The sequence below is a fragment of the Lupinus angustifolius genome, chromosome LG11 (assembly GCF_001865875.1).
Source record: "Lupinus angustifolius cultivar Tanjil chromosome LG11, LupAngTanjil_v1.0, whole genome shotgun sequence".
Taxonomy (NCBI): domain Eukaryota; kingdom Viridiplantae; phylum Streptophyta; class Magnoliopsida; order Fabales; family Fabaceae; genus Lupinus; species Lupinus angustifolius.
Window position 1 is genome coordinate 7,396,174 of NC_032019.1, and position 15,674 is coordinate 7,411,847.

Below are 15,674 nucleotides of genomic sequence, written 5' to 3' on the forward strand. Positions count from 1 at the left end.
ACATAAAGAACTCAAATTATTCTAATACTTAGTAATACCATATTGTTGGTGTGAACATGATGCTCAAATTTTAATATCAAATGGTATGTTCCTTATAATTTTTTAATATTGATATTATTAATTATTATTTTTTGCTTAGAATTTTGTTTTGTTTGAAGTAATTGTAAAGGATTAAAAAACATTAAATAACTTCAATTATTAGAAATTCTACAGTGTTGTAGTTGTCCAAACCGTAAAAAAATGAGTTAGTTCTCTTTTATTACGAAATTCTATTATTTCCTCAAGGCAAATTTCTATTTTATATGAGAGAGATAAATAAAGTAGCATTTCCTAATTGGAAAATTATTGGAATAATGCATTTTCAAAATATATCTGAAAATTTGCCTCCAAAAAATTATTTTCCAAAATTATTCCTTGAATTTTTTAGTTTAAAACTATGTTTGACCTAAAAATGGCAAAAAAACTCGATCTGTAGATACTGTAAAATGCTCACTAGGATATCTGTAAAATATCAATAAGGATGCCTTTAATAATAGCTTATGGATAAAATGAGTTTTATGATACTCACCATGTGAGTACCCACATATGTATAATTTTTTAATTAAATTTTGTAAACATATTATATTTTATTATTATTATATATTATTTACTTTATTATTTCTTCATAATAAACTTTTGTGATTGAACTATAACATAATCATATACATTCTTATGTTTCATGTAACAATTATTTTTATATATTGATTATTATAAAATATATAAAATTAAAACTAAAATTCCATTGAAAACCCTCAGATGCCCGACCCACACCGTACCCGCAAATAGCACATCTATGGGCATGAGTAAGCACTTCTCGCGCCCATCCAACTTCGTTGACATCCTTAGTTTGATTGTTTGATAACCTCATTTTATTTAAAATTTAGTTTAGAAGTTATATTGAAATATCACAACTTCTAAACAATCCAACCCAATCGTATAATTCAATTTACCAGTTACGTTGGGTTATCACATAACTTCTGAACTACAAGTCGTGTTATTTTAGAAGTCGTGTTAGACTTTTATGACTTCTAAACTATTAGTAAAATTTGCTCATAAGTGATGTTAGATTGCGAGGACCTTTTGAAACATTTTTATCATAAAATATTGCGTTGTGAAGTTATGATGGTTCATCAAAATTACTCAATTGAAATTAAAAAGAAAGTGGTGACAAGGTTTCATAACTTCTGAAAAGATAAAAGAAATAATTGGGCAATCCTAAAGTACTAATGATGGGTCAATGTGACTCTAATAAATTTTTTTTAAAACATGTGTCATTGAGAGGTTGTTATACCTAATACACCTTATGAACTAAAAATTCAAAGGAGTATGTTGGTGGAATGGAAGTAATTTTTGTGCAGTAGTGACCATAAACAAGAAAATAAAAGTATAGTGAATAAATATATAAGAGAATAAATATAAGAGAAAAGAACAAGAGAATATGTTAACACATCTCTTAGTGAAAGGTGGGTGCTATTAATTACTACCTATATTTTTGGTACATAGTGTATGTTATAACAAGAATGTTTGACTATGTAAAAACAATTCATTAAACTCTATTATAAAATTATAGACATCTTAAAATAATTTATTTTTCTTTAAAATATAATTATATAAGAACATTTTATTCAATATTAAAATATTATATGTCATTCTTCGGGGAAAACCTAACTAAGAATGGCGCATGGCCTTCTATAAAAAGAGAATGCAATAAATATTATCTGGTCTTGAAGAAAAATTATTTCATGTAATTATTACAATTTAATGTTATTATTAAAATACTATGATTCAATATAGGTTGGAATGTACACATGGCCAAGATTAATTCTTTGAGAGTTGGTATGGATCTCATTAATTTTTATCAGCTATATGGATTAAACAATATTATTATACTTTATCGTATATTATTATCATTGACTATTGTTATTATTGGCTTCTTCAACATCTTTAAATTGGAATGATTGATCTATTCTTCTAACTAGGCTTTCTAGTTATCTTTTAATTTTGATATATGTGTGAACCGCCTAAGGTGTGACTCTATCTTTTTTTATATATGAGAAACTCCAACTTTATCTCCAATCCATTCATTCTTAATCCTATTTTGTTTGGCGTCTTGGCTCATCCGACACAACATTCTCATATGTGCTACATCAATTTTATTCTTTTGTTGACATCTTACTCCCAATAACCAGTCTTATGCTTAGTTTTAGCAATTAGGCTCGCTCTGCCCATGCCCATGCAATGTCTGCCTAAATTAGGGTGAACATGAGTAGACCTGTTTTTAAATAGAGCGTGAAATATCATGTCATGTTTGACCTAAACATGGGTAGGATAAGCTTGTATGTCGGACATCCTAAATAAAGTTAATATATATATATATATATATATACAATATATAAATATAATCTAGTCATACAAAATAAACAATACATAATTTGTATACAAATATACAAATGTATTTATCATAATAAATAATCATACAAATAAAACAATACATAAGTTACAGTATATATAGCATGTAATTTGTATACAAAATACAAAAGGAATAGTACATATGCATGTATATAATATAAAAAATACAATTGCATATATATAATAAGAGAATGATAGTACTTTCCCATATATTATATTCAAATACATATATAACTAATGAAACTCAATTTCTTATATTTGACAAAATACATGTATATTTGCATATTTAATATTCATTACTTTCTCTAATAATGCCCGTAGGCCACCCGTTATGCCCTTGAGCAAATAAGGTATGTTGGGCGGACATTTTAGGACGGATGCACATATTTTTTATGTCCTATCCGCCAAATTAATGTAACAGGCGGCCCCATGGTTTTTGCCCAAATTAGATAATCATGCATATAACAATGATGGTTTTATATTTGTGTTGTAAAATTTTGTCTTTAGCTTGAGTATCACCTTTCTATGACATGTCATTGTTACATCTTAATCAAATTTCTCATTATATTACATAATTGACCCAAAATACTTGAATCTATTTATTTGTAGTCTGATATGAATTATTAGAACAAAAGTATGAATTGTTAAAAACCTTTTAAAAAACTTAAATCCTTCTGTTTGATATGCTTTACAAAATTTAGGGCTTATAAGATGCAATAACCAAGAACACGAATGATTAGTTGTTAACAACTTATAACAACATGATAATAATTTGGAGTGTATAAATTTGAACATTTTCCATTGTATATTGAATAACATAATGAACTAAGCTTTTTAGGATAACTAATGTAAACCAGCCAGGGGCAACATTAGATTCTAGAGCCAATCTAGGACAAGAGGCCCTATAACTAAGGTCAGGGCTAAATCAGGGCAACTCAAGCTCACCAAGGACACCATTGACCCTGGAGAGCCACCTGAAGGGCAATGAAGACATTTTAATTTTAAGTTAATTATTTTCCATTGGTAGATTAGGATTTTATTTTAAAGCATTTTATTTATTTTCTCAAATAAATTCATGTAATTGAGATTGGGAGATTAATTAATTAATCTCATGTAAAGTGGTCCATTAGTGGCCAAGTAAATGACTTAGGCATATAAAATGGTCCATTAGTGGCCAATTTGGCCAAGCTAACACACTAGGCATGGTACATGGCATGTTGGGCGTGTGCACCAGCCTAGCTAGATGTTGGGCGCATGAGTCAGGGCACATGAGAACAAACCCGGTCAGAAATCAATATTCAAATATTGGCTCGGTCAACTTGGAGAATATCTCAGCCAACATGGATTGAGCATCATTCAAATTCAAAATGAGGAGCATGAAAGAAAGATGGCTTGGTGAAACTCTGATCAATCACAATTATCTCGGCCAAGACGGATCCCAACTCTTTCAAATTCAAATTTAGCAGGCACATAATAAAAATATGGTCCAATAAAACTCTGGTCAAATTGGAGATGTCTCATTCAAATTAAAATTCGGCCATATGGCCCTTAGCACAACATGGACTAGAATTCTCGGCTAGGCATATTTAGTTTGGAGTAGCCAAATTGAATATTACTACTTCATTTCGAAGTTCCATATAGACAATTATTTCATATTATCTTTAAGGATATCATATTTGAAATTTGACCCAAGAAATTGAGTCAAATGACCATGTGGATCTATTGGTTAAAACGTGCCCTAAAAACAAGCTTGGTCAAATCTAGTTGTTGGCATGTGGAGATTAGAAGATCAAGTGGTCAAATTCAATTAGCAATTCAAGGGGCCTTCAAATTCAATTTGGGCGCATGGATTTATTTTTGCAAGGCCTTATCCACAAATTGTGCAAGAGTTTTGGGATAATCATAAGTTCTAGCCATGGTCAAATTCAAGTTGGCATGGAAGACCAAATTCACATGAAAGACAAATTCAAGGATCAAATTCGGCTGCCCTAAATCAAGGAGTTCTTGGCATGAAAATATGATGGTCAAATTCAGCTAGCACAAAATTTACTTGAAGATTAAACTAATTGATTTGGCAAGATATGAATCAAGGACTTTCAAATTTCAAACAAGATGAATTCAACCACCCTCTTTGAAAGTCAAGTTGTGGCACAACTCCATTCACCTTTGGCGTGTGAATCCAAATTCAAGCCATGAGTCCCTTTCAAATTCAAAAAGGCAACCGTATGCTCAAAGGCCAAGCTTAAGCCATTGGATTTTACCACCCTTAAGACTTAGTCCTTTACATGATAGTTTTTAAATTTCAAACTTTTAAATTTTGCAATTTTAGTGGAAGCCCTTTTTGGCCAGTCACATCTATATGTAATTGAATTTCATTGATGAATAAACAAGTTTGATTTTATTAAGAATTTGATTGTCTTTTAGTTGAGTGTAACTCCTAAAGCATCTTTGTCGTGTTCACCTTGTTCTTATCAAACATCCTTACTTGTGACGAACCACCTTGGCTTATCAAGCAACCCTTGCTTATGGCGCCCCTTCACCCTATTTCTTTTCCATTTCACTTGTGCCTCACGCACACACCTCACCAAAATCCAACCAAACACTTAGCCAAACACACACCACCCTAGCCAACACTTAACCTACACACTTTGTCGTGACCCTACAAGCTCATTCCACCCATGCCGTGACCAAGCCTCAATACTTGACCCAAATACACCCAACCCGTGGCCAAGTCTCACACTTGACCATATATTGGCCGACATAACACCAAACAACCAAGACCAAGCCAAGTTGACGCCATCCCCCCTCAAACACCCCAAAATTGTGACCTTAACTTGACTCATACACTTAGCAATTCATACTTCCACCATACACATCCAACCCAAACCAAAACGCCTACAAACCGAAACCAAAACCTACATCAACCAAAGTTGGCCATACTTTGTTGTTATCTTTCAAGCTAAGAAATGATCCGCAACAAAGAACCCCAAGGAAGTTGTCATTAATAACAAAACAAATAAAAGTTGTTTGCATGATTAAGGACATCGTCATGAATATCCCAAAGAGAACAATATGGGGTTCGCAACTCAACCCAACATCAATGTTATTACATACCAAAAGAAAAAATATATATGAATGATGAAGATAATCATATTTCCTTATCATTGCCTATCTAATTTGGAAAGATAAAAACATATTTGTGTATGATGAAAAATTCTAGCATTAAACAGCCTTGCCTAGCTGATTTGGAGAGATAAATACATAGTGTTTGACGAAATTTTTTAGCATTAAACAGCCTTTAATGAAATCATGTTATAATACTAAAGGAGACCATACGAAACTTGGGCCTCAAATTACATCAACATGTATATTTATTTTTTCAACTAGGCATAGAACCTGTCCTACCCAACACCAATAGCATCTCCACGAGAAGGTGAGGGCTCAATTATTTTATAGGGAAAGTTTAAATCATTGTCCAAGTTCATGACAAAGTCTTGATCGAAATGGATACAACTGTTGTTTTCTAATAATCTGAGACCCTTATGTGTAGTCCTTTTGGTGCTATTACTCTCGGGTACAACAGAAGTTCGTTTCCCTGTACTTCTTCCCACCTACAAAAAAAATACACGTTTAGCTTAGGGGATAAATAATTAAACTATAGGCATAAAATCTTCAATAACACTAGAAACTCTTGGGTAACATTTACATGTAACTTAATTGACTGTAGCGGATACAAATTTATTGGTGCACTGAGTTTTTTCATAAGGATTATTATGTGGTAATGAATTCTTAATTATTATGTGATAACAAAAGTACAAATTAAACATTTATAACATCAGGTTTAAATTTTGAATAATGGAGGATGAAAATAACAGTAGAAAATAAGACTTGAGAAAAATATTATCTACAAGGTAGGTACTATTATATACCTGTATTTAGTCACAAAGTGGTGAAGGAAAAGACAGAATCTACTTATTGAAAGTTCCTTTCCAGGACACTCCCTACCTCCTGTTCCATATAACAAGTTATAGTTATGAGACTCCACCCCTTTTTCCTGCATTTCAATATATTTGTCTTCATTAGTAAGAAGATTCTTTATGCACAGAAGAATTAAGTTTATTATTGAGGAACTCACCAGCCATCTCCATGGGTTAAAAGTTAAAGGCTCTTGGTAGAGGAAGGGATCCAAGCCGATCTCTCTTTTGTAAAGATAAATTTTCCACCCCTTAGGGATGATAAATCCTAACAAATGATAAAGATAGTCATTGCTAACTGAAAACTTTAATAAATATCAAATCTAAGGTCTGTAACCTTGATTGAAAATTTAAGATATACCATTCAATTCTAGGTCACTAGTGGTCCTCCTTGCTAACCCATTAACAATACTAGCCAGCCTTAGGGTTTCAAAAATAACCTACAGACAACATAAACAAATGACAAATTTTCATATAAAACCTTTTGTTTGTGATAATTGAAAGTTTGTGTATCTCATCATTTCATATAGAACTAGAATCAAAGTGTATAGCAGTCCTTACGGCGCGAGTAAAGCTCATTTTCTTGTAGTCATTCCAATTGATTAGTTCCTCTGGCCTTTTATTTTGTTGGAGTGCAAAATGCTCTTCCTAGAGACAAATTTGATTAGTTAAAAAAGAATAAAGTATTTGCCCGTACTAAAACATAAGTTATCTCTTACTAACCTTAAAATCATGACATGTGTCAACATTTAGTTAAAACTTAATTAAACAATGTTTTCGTGATAGCTTTTAAGTTTAATAGTGAAGAGCTTTATTATACAAAAAGCATTGACTAACCCTTATGGCTTGAAGAGCTCTTGGATTGTCATGAAGATATTTGACAAACATCATTGCAGTAGATGATATACTGTCATAACCTGCGTATATGATTGTGATAATTTGTTCAATTATCTCTTCAGTTGAATTGTAATTGGAATCACTGTTTCTTATAAGCTGTTCAAGAAAATCATCATGAGTAACTGAAGAAGCTTTTCTCTTGGCAAAAAGCTCTTCAAGTAATGCATTCACTTTTGTTCTAGCCTGCAAAAAATAAATGTTTGTAATTTTTCATACGGGCTCCAATGTGAGAACACAAGCAAAGTAAAAACGAATATACATTATCAACAGATTTGGGAACAAGTGAACTCTCTCTACAACATACCTTTAATCCTTGATAATATTTGGTGCCAGGAATTTTAATAAGGGGGGACATTGATCCTAAAGACATCTTCACAAATAAATCTTCAAAGGACTCATAGAATGAGTTTGGTTCATTTTCTACAATTTGCTCCAATGATCCCATAAATGCCATCTAAATAGAGAAAAAAATGAGGAATTAATTTTAGCATGGTTCCTGTTAATATCAACAACATGTCTATGATTTGAGTGTTTTAATAATTTTCTTCGATACTTTTATTGAGAATTATTATTGTTGAACAAAATTCTAATATCCTAAATCATGTCTTAAATTTTGTCTCGTATTAATAAAATTTTAAACATTGAGTGAGAACAACTTTTGAGACAAGATCTTTGTTCATTATTGTTACTTATATACCTGTCTGGCTTTTTGTTGAATATCAATGGTTTTACCAGCCCAATTGTGAAGGAAAGACCTCATACACCTGTCCAATTTTGGCACAAGATGATCCCTATGTGCAGCAGGACCAATAAGAGATAATAGTGTTCCTCTAACACGTTTATGCACTGTGCTATTAACCTGAGCCATGTTAACCCCTATTATATTCTTTATGGAGTCAGGGTATGCAAGGGTTAGGCCTATTTTAGCTTCATTTAGGAGCAGGTATCTGTTGATTTCTGGATCCATGCACACTATCATCGGAGATCCTAATGCATGAGTCTTGAAAATATTTCCGTACCTATAATGGATACACATGAATTAATCATTGCGTAATGAATAAAGAAGGAATCAGCCCTCAATAAACAAATCATTTGTATTTGTAGATCAAATTATCCCTACCTTATAAGTAAGATATTAATCTTTTCGGGCTGCATAACTATCCTTTTAATAAATGTCACTCCCAAACATCGAACTTTTAAAAATTTGACCATTAAAGTAGAAGATTTGAATGATTTAACTTAGTTTTATTTCTTTTAAAAATCGGTTTTAGTTTTATTTCTTTTAAAAATCGGGGTGTTTATGATTTTTTATGTTAGGGTATTAAAGAAAAAAGAATTTTTAAAAATTTGAACATTAAAATAGAAGATAGATGCTCTAATTTAATTTTACTGTTTTACAAATAAAAACATTAAATATTCTATTATTATGTCAAAAATATTGAATAAAAATATGACTATAATATTAAAATTAGTCTTTATAATTGAATGACGAATACAATTATATTGCAACCATATCAGATTTTTCCTCAGTTTTGCATAATATGTTAATTACAATGTAATGGCAAGTGTAACATAAAACATAATAACTACTGGGCCAGACCACAACTGAAGAGCTTCTAGTTACTAGGAAGTTTCATTTTGACCGGAGTATGAGAAGAGTGGATAGTCACAAGTAAAATATCATGTGTTGAACCAAAACATTAAGATAATGGTTTCATATATTTTTTCCACTTATAACTTTTTTCACTCCTCTCCTTAGATCCTATGTAGATTTCATACTTTAATAAATCTAACTATATTCTCCTCAAGTGTGGGTACTACATACTTATAGGTTCGCTCCCTCCTTAACTTCACCATGTTTCAGCCAAACAATCGGTTCTGATATTACTTGTTGTACCAGACCATAACCGGAGAGACTCAAACCACCAAAAAGTTTCATTATTATTAAAGTATGAGAATAACAGAAAAACATATGTGATATATCATATCTTAAGCCAAAACTTTAACTTAAAATGCCAAACATGAGAATGGTTCATCTCAAGTCTTATTACAGGAAAAGAAAACTTTCATACCAAGAAAAAAATAAACACTAACATTCTATGCACTGATAAATAAAACTTAATTAACATACAGTAAAAACTTATAAGAAGTTAGGCTTACATTGATCTACGAAGTTTCATGAAATCTGGTCCCTTGAGAAACAAAGAAGTCTCACCAATAAAAGGCAAACCCATTGTTCCTGGTGGCAATCCTTTCCTTCTGTACTTTAAATCGTTCCATTTCCACAGTGCAAAGAACGCACACAACACTAAACCGAAAACATAATAAACTATTTCTGGTATTGCCATGACCTTAATTCTCAAATATTATTATGGTGTCACATCATACTTTTGACATTTATATATATATAGGAAAATCACATATCATAGTATAATACTTTTATTTATTAATGCTATATCAATGACATTTTATTTATGAATAATGATTATTTATTTATAAGTAATACATGTGTCATTTTCTTGTAGATAGTAAAATTTATTAAAATGATATAACATTACTCTTATATAACTAGTTTTTAAAATTAAACCAGTTCCTATATTTTTTATTTTATTCATTATTTATAAAACGTTTAGTAAATTTTTACTAAAAACTGATTTCCAATCCATTAATATATACCAAAACTGAAATGGAAACATATTATTTAATTATTATTATGCTTCCCAAATTATTTCTTATTTTCCAGCACTAACATATTAGAAAGATTCATACTAATATTTATGAAATTTTATTTTTATATTAACTGTAAATCCTCCCTTCACATATTATTTAAATTGATACGAATGTTTGTGGGGATCCAATTTTGGTCTATTGTTTAAATTTTTTAATTAAAAATACATTAAATAGAAACACTCAATTTTATCCAATTCATAAAAAATTGAAAATAATAAAATACGTACGGGTTGTAGATATGTCATATGTGTAAGTATTTTTGGGTGGTCTTTGCATGTTAAAATATTTAATAAACTCAAAAGAATAAAATAAGTGTGATTGTTGAATTTTTAATAATGATTATTATTTACTTAAGTGTTAATTAATTATTGTGGATGGTCTTTGCTTGTTAAAATATTTTATATCGAATATAAAAATAACAACAAGTATTTAGTCCTAATTTGTTGACAAATTATTTTATCTCCATTGTTTCAATATAAATTATAATAGAATGAAATAATCACGCTATGTCTAATCTCTCATGTCTTGATAAGGTAATTTTATTTTTAATATAATAATAGGAATACAATGTTTTTGTTCTAGGGACATGTGTCTCAAATCTTTCTATGGAATCTATACTATATATAAAGCTAAAATTTGAAATAACTTCCGTGTGTAATTTTCATTTCCTATATTGCTCTTAACATTATTTAATTTTTACAAAAAAAACTATATAATCCTAAGCAACTACCACCAATACATTAATTAATCACATATATCACATTAAATTAAACATTATCATAAAAAAAAAAATATATTATATAAAAATTAAGTATGTAATATCACAACAGGCACGAATACCTGTACACACTAGTAATAATAAAAGTAAAGTTGTTCCTCTAAAGATTAATACGTATTAAGAAATTTCTTAATTTTGTCAATTTTTATATGTGAAAAAAAAGATGTTTATCAAAATATTAATATATCTGAAAGAATTCTCTATTTTGTTTCTTTATATATATTAAAATAAAATGAAAGTTATCTCTACGAGGATAAATATGTGTTTGAAGACTTCTTTATCTCGTTTTATAATATAAAAATTCAAAAATTAAAGATCAATCATTTTCTATAAAAAAAACTTGTAACTTTAATTTTCATATTATAATAAAGGATACGTACGAATAGATCGTACTAAAAATAAAAATTTGTTTTTTTTGAAGTATAATAATATTTAAGGACAAAATTATTTTTTGAATGATAATCCACATAATCCATCTTGATACCATATTTAATATGCGGTGTGGAATGTCTTATACATTCCTCATCCATAACTCACTGATAAATATGAACTTTTCTTTAATCAAAGTAATCAATATTTTTTAATTTGGTTTTTCATGTTTCCTATTAAAAAACACCAATGACAATTTCATTAAGTTATTTGCATTTTTATCATTATACCCGACTAAATGCCCGTAAAATTTGAACATTGGGGGGTATTCTTTACATGACCAAATGTATACTGCAAGGTTAATCATTGAAGAGTATGAGGAAATATTAAATGACTTCTTAGTATTGATAAATAATATATGTATTACTTTGAAAACTTCATAAAAGATTGTGAAAATTCTCAGTTGTGAAAATGAAAATATTGAACGCAATGGAAAGTAGTATTAAATTGAAAATAAAAAAAATTCCTAGTTATGTACCCAAACAGAAAAGTACATAAAAAATGTTATTACATATGCAACAATTAATTGAACATATAATCAGCAAAGAGTCTTATGTAAAAATTTAAACAATAAATAAAATCTTTAAATTGGAACAATAATAATTTAAATCAATAATATTTTAATTTAAAAATGATAATTAAATCACTAAATATTTTAATTTCTTACCTTAGGGAACTGGAAAATTGGTAAAGAAAAACGTTTTACATATGAAAATAAGTAATTAACTAAATAGTAATCACTTTATAATCTATATATTTGGTTCACTAATAGATACAATAAAAACTTATGTTGTTCATTGTTAATATTATTTTTTAAGATATGTTCCATATTGTTACTATTTAATATTGCAGTAGTAACATGTCAATATTATAATCAACTATAAACTCTAAAAAATATATCCATAATGAGCATTACTTAAATAAAGGAATCGAAAATAATTAAAACAAATATAAATCAAATATGTGTTACAATACATACAACTTTATATATCTTATGATTGTTTTTAATATAATGAATGTAGAAGAATCAATTTCATTATCACAATTAAATCAAATTAAAGATATGACTTTATTTTAAGCAAAAAATGTTGTTTTTTTTAAGAAGGATCACTGATATTATACGTTTATATCTATAATGAGCGCGTCTAAAATTAAGTAATCATAAATAACTTTGATTGAAATTGTAATAGTATTTGAATTAACCATTTTCCTAAGATTATTATTCAAATTTTGGTGGTTGATTTTACCTACAGGAAAGAGATAGAAAAAGACATCGTTATACTTTATAATGTTCTGTATGAGGATGAAGGACATGAGACCTTATAATGTATTGAGCAACACATCATAAACATATTAATTTAAAAATCAACAATAAATTTATAACTCATTATTATTTGACTATAAAATAAGAATAATTTCAAAAAACGTATTATCAATATTTGACTCTAAAATAACTACATACAAATAAAATTCAAAAAATGTTACTATTGTTATTACTCTTAATAACTACTAACAAATACAAATAATAGAAAATTATTATTATTCTTCTTTATTATATTTATTATTGTTACTATTTGAATACTACAACAATTGCAATATTAGAATCAAATCTAAACTATAAATAACAATTGTTCATAATGAGTTCTAACATTAAGGAACACATATTTGTTAATGATTTATAAATATTTCATATTACCTATTGTATAATTAAAAAATAAATGGTAATAAAATTATATTTATAATGAACATGATCTAAAATTAAGGAATCAGAAAAAACTTTGATTGGAATTGTACTAATATTTGAATTAGTCATTTTCCTAAGATTGCTATTCTATTTTAGTTGTAAACTGTCAAACCATTTATTAGCTAAAAATATAGTTGATACTTTCAGAACTAATAAAGGAAAATTTAAAATCACAAACATATATATTAAAATTTATAAATATTTTCTTTTGTTACAATTGTACAGTTACAAATACTTTTTTACAATTAAAATTTTATGAAAACATATTATTACATTGTTACAATTCAAATATTATAATGATTGTACTTTTATATTATATATCGTTATATAATGAGTGTACTTTAATATTATATAATGTAACAACTGTATATTAATGTTTCTTAATGTAATGGCTGCATTGTAACTGTGTGCATGGAAGAAGTTAATTTTCTAAACGTTTTATTGATTTTATATTAAATAAATTTTAAAATAACGTACATGACCAATAAATGTTTGATAACGTAATGAAAATATTAATTATACGTTTATATCTATAATGAACAATGTCTAAAATTAAGAAATCAGAAATAACTTTAATTTGAATTATACTAATATTTGAATTAGTCATTTTCCTAATATTGTTATTCTATTTTAGATGTAAAATGTCAAATTATTTATTAGCTAAAAATATAGCTGGTACTTTCAGAACTAATAGAAGAAAATTTAAAATTATAAAATATATATTAAAATTTATAAATTTGATGGTTACAATTTTGTGGTTACAATTCTTTTTTTTAAAATTTGAATTATATGAAAATATATTATTACATTGTTACAATTCAAATATTATAATGATTGCACTTTAATATTATATAACGTTATCTAATGATTGAGCAATAAATATTTCATAACGTATTGAAAATATTAATTAAGCAAATTTGCATAGGGCATAAAATCTCTCTCCTCAAATAAATGCAAATAATAAAATACCTTAAATTGCATAATTTTTCATCTTAGAAGATTTGATTAAATTACAGTTGTGATCTTGAATCAATTTTCTAATGGATCAAATTGAAAGTCTTAAGTACAATATAATACAAACTAAATTGTATAATAAAAATATATAATCTTAAATCAAAATAAAAATCTTTATACATCACAAAATGACATTAAACACAGAAAAATGATATTACCACAAAATGTATACTTTAAATTTAAAGTTATAGGTTAATTTTATTTTACTAAAATAATATCAAAATGACTATTAAAGCACATACAATTTCGTGCTCTAGTATAGGTAAGATAATATATAATACATTATCTATTGTATTTTTTAAACAATTATTTATTTATAAATTGAAAGGAAAATAATCAAAATACCAAATTATCAGGGGTATTATCTTTTTTCTTCCTCTGTATCATCTATCGTTGTCGACGTAATTTCCAACAATTATGTTACAACATGGTAAAGACAATTCATATGTTCTTTGTTAAAATAATGATTACTTTTGGTAGAAAATTCTACAAACAAAATAGTAGATACACAAATATATAGAAAACTAACCTACAATAATGCTTCAATGGTGAACCAAGAATAAGAGACATCAAGGGTGAAATGAAATGAAATGGAAGAAGAATACGAACCAAGAAGATAAAAAATTATATTATAACCTGGTATAGACAATCCATGTGCCATTTTCAACAATTATATTACAACTTGGTAAAGACAATTCATATGCTCTTTGTTAAAATAATGATTACTTTTAGTAGAAAATTCTACGAACAAAATTTAGATACACAAATATATAGAAAACTAACATACAATAATGCTTCAAGGGTGAACCAACAATAAGAGACATCAATGGTGAAATAAAATGAAATAGAAGAAGAATACGAACCAAGAAGATAAAAAAATGATAGAAGATAAGAAAAATGATGAAATGAAGGAATAAAAAGAGAGAGATGATTCTATGCTTTAGAATAAAATGTGAGAGAAAGATGTGGAAGAATAGAAAAAAGTGTGAGAGAAAGATAATGAGCTATTATGTTAAATTGAAACAAATAATAAAGACAATTTTTCATCTTATGTGTGAGGTGAGGTTGCACAATAAGAGGTAGAGAACTTTTTAGAGGAAAATTTTGCATAAGATATTGACATGTGTCACTTGTTAATGTGGCAAGAGTTGATATTGACATGTGTACGTTGCTAATGTGACAAGAGTTTTTTTGTTATATAATAAATAGATGGTGGTTGTGGTGAAATATCTTTAAAATATATTATTTGACTAAATGTTTATTCACGTACATTACTAAATAATAGTTAACCAAAAGTGATATTAGACTAAATTTTATCTTATTACAATACTCAAAATTCTATACTTATTTAATGTCAATTTTTATTTATTTGATTTCGTACAAATTTTAAGAAATTTAAAGGGAGAATATAATTAACATTTTCTTAATATTCCAAAAAATATAGACATTTCGGAAACAATAAAATCCTAGTTCAATTAAAAATAGTCAACTTCATAAATTGAACAATATCATGATAGTCTAGCATAAATAATTATTATTGACAAAATATTAATTCTAAATTTGTTCCTAGTTTTAAAACATTAAATTAAAAGTTAAAGGATATGGGGAGAGGAAAGGCTATATGTTGGTTATTCGCCACCTATGCTAACCCAAACCGCTT

The 15,674-nt window shown here is 27.8% G+C and overlaps 1 protein-coding gene across 1 annotated transcript; it reads right to left on the reverse strand.

The window, feature by feature from the left end:
- LOC109359685 (cytochrome P450 85A-like) lies at positions 5,972 to 9,667 on the reverse strand. Its single transcript, XM_019604379.1, has 9 exons — positions 9,480 to 9,667; positions 8,017 to 8,338; positions 7,624 to 7,773; positions 7,260 to 7,502; positions 6,984 to 7,070; positions 6,784 to 6,862; positions 6,584 to 6,690; positions 6,378 to 6,502; positions 5,972 to 6,059 (listed from the first exon to the last, which is right to left on the reverse strand). Exons 1-9 carry the CDS (start codon positions 9,665 to 9,667, stop codon positions 5,972 to 5,974), a joined length of 1,389 nt encoding a protein of 462 aa, XP_019459924.1.

What these genes read in the sequence shown, in the direction of transcription:
- LOC109359685 (XM_019604379.1), bottom strand. Translation starts at nt 9,667, where the DNA reads ATGGCAATACCAGAAATAGTTTATTATGTTTTCGGTTTAGTGTTGTGT. An exon ending in AAATGAGCTTTACTCGCGCC is followed by an intron (nt 6,863 to 6,983) that starts GTAAGGACTGCT and finishes TGTTGTCTGTAG; the next exon opens with GTTATTTTTGAAACCCTAAG. An exon ending in CACTTTGTGACTAAATACAG is followed by an intron (nt 6,060 to 6,377) that starts GTATATAATAGT and finishes TTTTTTTTGTAG; the next exon opens with GTGGGAAGAAGTACAGGGAA.